This window comes from Hypomesus nipponensis, chromosome 19 (assembly GCF_054491055.1).
Source record: "Hypomesus nipponensis isolate SF chromosome 19, ASM5449105v1, whole genome shotgun sequence".
Classification (NCBI taxonomy): domain Eukaryota; kingdom Metazoa; phylum Chordata; class Actinopteri; order Osmeriformes; family Osmeridae; genus Hypomesus; species Hypomesus nipponensis.
This window is the reverse complement of record NC_140379.1, coordinates 16,769,716-16,772,779: the sequence shown is the minus strand read 5'-3', so window position 1 is coordinate 16,772,779 and position 3,064 is coordinate 16,769,716. Positions and strand designations below refer to the sequence as shown.

General features: G+C 36.1%; 1 protein-coding gene across 1 annotated transcript; it reads left to right on the top strand.

The window, feature by feature from the left end:
• bola3 (bolA family member 3) lies at positions 1-1,634 on the top strand. Its single transcript, XM_084682494.1, has 4 exons — positions 1-147; positions 367-493; positions 596-684; positions 950-1,634. The coding sequence occupies exons 1-4, from the start codon at positions 112-114 to the stop codon at positions 1,013-1,015; spliced, it is 318 nt and encodes a 105-aa protein (XP_084538620.1). The 5' UTR covers positions 1-111; the 3' UTR covers positions 1,016-1,634.
• Positions 1,635-3,064: the final 1,430 nt, after the last annotated feature.

Below are 3,064 nucleotides of genomic sequence, written 5' to 3'. Positions count from 1 at the left end.
TAGCGTCATATTATTTAGACTCAGGGCATGACTTCTCGGGAAAACTAAACAATTGTCAGACCTTCGTCTTTCAGACGTGTCTTATCCCAATTGCAGGACCTAGTCGGAAATATGAAGTCTATATCAAGATTCATTCGACAAAATCAAGTAATCCCATCATACGTTCTATTACAGTAGCTAGTACGAATCCGATTGTATTTTTACTTATTAGCTCTAGAGCTAGCTAATTGCCGTTATGTCATCTAGCTAGTCTAGATATTTCAGAATGGAAATAGATATCTCGGGAGTAGTTGACCTTCTTCCATTGCACACATACAAATCTGATTATGGGTTGTAACAATATCATTGCAATTATGTGTGCCCCAGAATACATTATTAACCAAACAGCTGCGGAGGAACCTTTCCTCACAGACCGAGGGTGAGGTACGGATCGTTCAAAGACTGAAAGAAAAGTTTCCATCAGCCTCATCTCTTAAAGTTGTGGATATATCAGGTATTGTATACAGTAGTTGGACTTATACACATCTAAACTAAAACATGTTTCCATCGGCAAATTACGTGTCATTACATTGTTGTGTCTTCTGTCTTGTTCCAGGTGGATGTGGTGCCATGTATGAAATCCATATAGAATCCAACGAGTTTAAAGGGAAGAGAACAGTACAACAACACCAACTAGTCAACCAGGTAACTTAGAAGACACTTGATAAACATGATCAAAGATGTGTTCCAGAGTAGTCTTTGCATCAGGCTGGGAGCTGATCTAAAGTCATTCAATTTAGCTTGAGCCCTTGAATTGTTTTTGGCTCATGCCATTTTGCTTGTTAAATATTTTCTGAATTGGGCTGTACTTTAGCACAGCTGTGTTTTACTTCAAAATAATAATGTCCCTTATGTTATTATATTCTGAATAACAGGGGTTTGCTGAATATGTATTTTGGCTCATTCACAGGCACTGAAGGATGAAATCCAAGGAATGCATGGGCTACGAATATTTACAGATGTTCCCCAAGACTAAATCCAAACCCTGTCATGGATCATTTTGGTTGTATGTTCATTGGATGAACTAAAATACTCTAATCAAATAATATCTATACCATCCTTACATGTAGCCTACTGGATCTGCAGACAGCAGTACTCTGTCTCGAGTACAATGATTATGATGAGCTGTGACACGTGTGAATGTAAAACTCATAAATAATCCATCATTTCAGAACTTGGACAGGAAACTTGTGACATCCATGCGAGAGTATGATTGTCTTCTCAATGCCTGCCAACAGCACTACAATAGAAAATGCCAGACTCACAATGATATGGGTTCATTAGTAAAATATTTCACAATTTGAGGGAGTCCATCTGTAGCGTAAACAGTTATACCTTAACAGGATGTAATTGTGGAGTGATTCTACTAAACTGTAGATAAACAGTAAAACTGGTATGCAACTTCTATGCAAAGTGAATCGTGCTGTTATTTTTTGTTATTTGTTTTAGTTTTTTTTTGGCGTAATGTTGTAGTTGTTCATTTAAAGTGTACAAACTACCATGTTACATTCCTCTATTTATCTTTCTGTCATGCCTCCTTGTAAACCAAAATTACAATATTTTGGGTGGATTCTAGTAAATATTCTCTAAACATTTGAGATGTCTGATTGTATTTTATCTAGATTATTTGTAAATTGAGACACCAAAACCTCCCAATACCCATACTATAGCCTAGGCCTATGTATTCCAGGAAAGATTAAAGTTGCATCTCAATACTTTATTGCTACCATACTATTTAGTAAGCTAAGCCAGAAAATATTTCAGATGTCCTTAAATCCAAGACCCCGTGTTCTAAAGTATAGGCCTATGTCCCATGTTGTAACCATACTGCATGCAACAATACCTATAGGCTACTAAGGGCAAACAAAAATAAAATAGAATGTGATTTGATGAAAATGTCCAAAAATGTCCGGGATTCAGCTTTAGTGGCATTATGTTGATCTGGTCTATTGTAATTGTGTGATGAGCATCATTTGCTTTAAGCCCTCTTTGTAAATTAAGCTTTCTTGCACACCACTTAATTTTAATTTATTTAATTGATCGAAAAAAGAAAAGCTTTAGTCTTTAAACCTTAAAGTCTCCCTTAACTTTTTATGAGGAAAAAACAAGACCAAACAAACGAAGGGTGACCCTTCTTTGAGCCTCTGTTGTCCACACCCCACCTTTTTATGTGATATTGCAAGGGGGACACTTAAGTACACTTAATTTCTATAGGCCAATTGTTTCATTTGCTTGTAATATGCATTAACTATTTTGTTTCGTCACTCCTCTTATTCAACCTTCTCTTGCTCTGTCCTTTTGTCATATTTTCATCTTCTCATCTTCCTCCCTGTCAAACCGTTCTATCCTGAAATACATTTTAAGCTCATCACATTAGAGTTACTGATAAGAAGTAAATTATAGGCTATCCCAAAGTAGTACTACGAGTAATTGCAATCATTATTGTTTGTTGACATGGAAATCCGTATAGAACACAACAAAAGGGAACATGAACCCCCTTGAAATGACTAGCTTTCCCAGTTTACCAATAACACCCTGGGCCACTTTACCAAGACAGAGACAAAATGGTTGCTAACAAAATTTATTTTTAGATTTTCTGCAGCACTTTTATTTCTTACTAAAATACATATTACTATAAGGTTGGAAGATCAACCTTAAGTGTCCCACTTTACGCTTTGTTAACTGTATGCGCCTGCACACCATTGTGGGAATTTGTTGTTGTGGACAGCCTGGTGACTTGATTCTGATTCAGATTCCCACTTTACCAATATTCACCATAGTTAGGATATTCACCCTACTTTTAAAAATTCACCAGCAGATGGCAAACTTCCCTCTTCCTTGTGTAGACACAGAAATAGGCTACCGTATTGGAAGATACCTTTTTTAAAGGAAATAGACTGTCAATAATAATAATATTGTAGCCTATCGAAATATGACATTGAGTGGCAATTCTTGTTATCTGAATTAGGCTTGTTAATTTGTCATGCCGCAGAATCATATAGCACATTTAAAATCTTAACAAACA

Excerpts from the sequence above, each read along its gene's own strand:
- bola3 (XM_084682494.1), top strand. The coding sequence starts at position 112 with ATGAAGTCTATATCAAGATTCATTCGACAAAATCAA. Across the intron at positions 148-366 it reads GATTCATTCGACAAAATCAA|AATACATTATTAACCAAACA; the intron begins GTAATCCCATCA and ends TGTGTGCCCCAG. Across the intron at positions 685-949 it reads AACACCAACTAGTCAACCAG|GCACTGAAGGATGAAATCCA; the intron begins GTAACTTAGAAG and ends GCTCATTCACAG.